This window comes from Eimeria mitis, genomic scaffold, assembly GCF_000499745.2.
Source record: "Eimeria mitis Houghton genomic scaffold, Emh_scaff480, whole genome shotgun sequence".
Taxonomy (NCBI): Eukaryota; Apicomplexa; class Conoidasida; order Eucoccidiorida; family Eimeriidae; genus Eimeria; species Eimeria mitis.
The window spans coordinates 3,587-3,957 of record NW_013573100.1 but is presented as its reverse complement, the minus strand read 5'-3'; the positions used below and the strand labels follow the sequence as shown (position 1 = coordinate 3,957).

Sequence of the window (371 nt, the reverse complement as noted above, 5' to 3'; positions counted from 1 at the left end):
CCCTGAGTAGGGGCCCCTCCCGCAGCGCCTCACCAGCAGCACAGCAGCAGCAAGGGTTCCCTGCTGCAGCAGCAGCAGCAGCAACCCCAGCAGCAACTGCAGCAGCTCAACCTGCTCAATCATCTGGTGCAGCAGCAGCACTAGCTGCTGCTGCTGCAGCTAGCAGCAGCCCACAGCTCCTGCAAAGGGGGGGGCCCCCCTACCCCCGACCCGCTTCTGCTGTTATAGTACGGGGGGGGGCCCCCCCTCTTCCTGCTGCAGCCTTGAGGGCACTGAGGCCGAACCCGCAGCTGCTGGGGGCCCCCCTAGCAGCAGTGAGAGAGGAGGAGAGAGGGGGGCCCCCGGGGGCCCCCTTCTCTGCTCTGAGCCGC

The 371-nt window shown here is 68.2% G+C and overlaps 1 protein-coding gene across 1 annotated transcript in view; it reads left to right on the top strand.

The window, feature by feature from the left end:
* Nucleotides 1-371, top strand: part of EMH_0013670 (uncharacterized protein) — a gene marked incomplete at both ends in the record, with an annotated part of 3,217 nt that overhangs the window by 971 nt on the left and 1,875 nt on the right. The window contains one exon of the mRNA XM_013499901.1: nt 229-314. Coding sequence (XP_013355355.1) covers nt 229-314 — 86 coding nt within the window. The remainder of the gene's footprint in view (nt 1-228; nt 315-371) is intronic.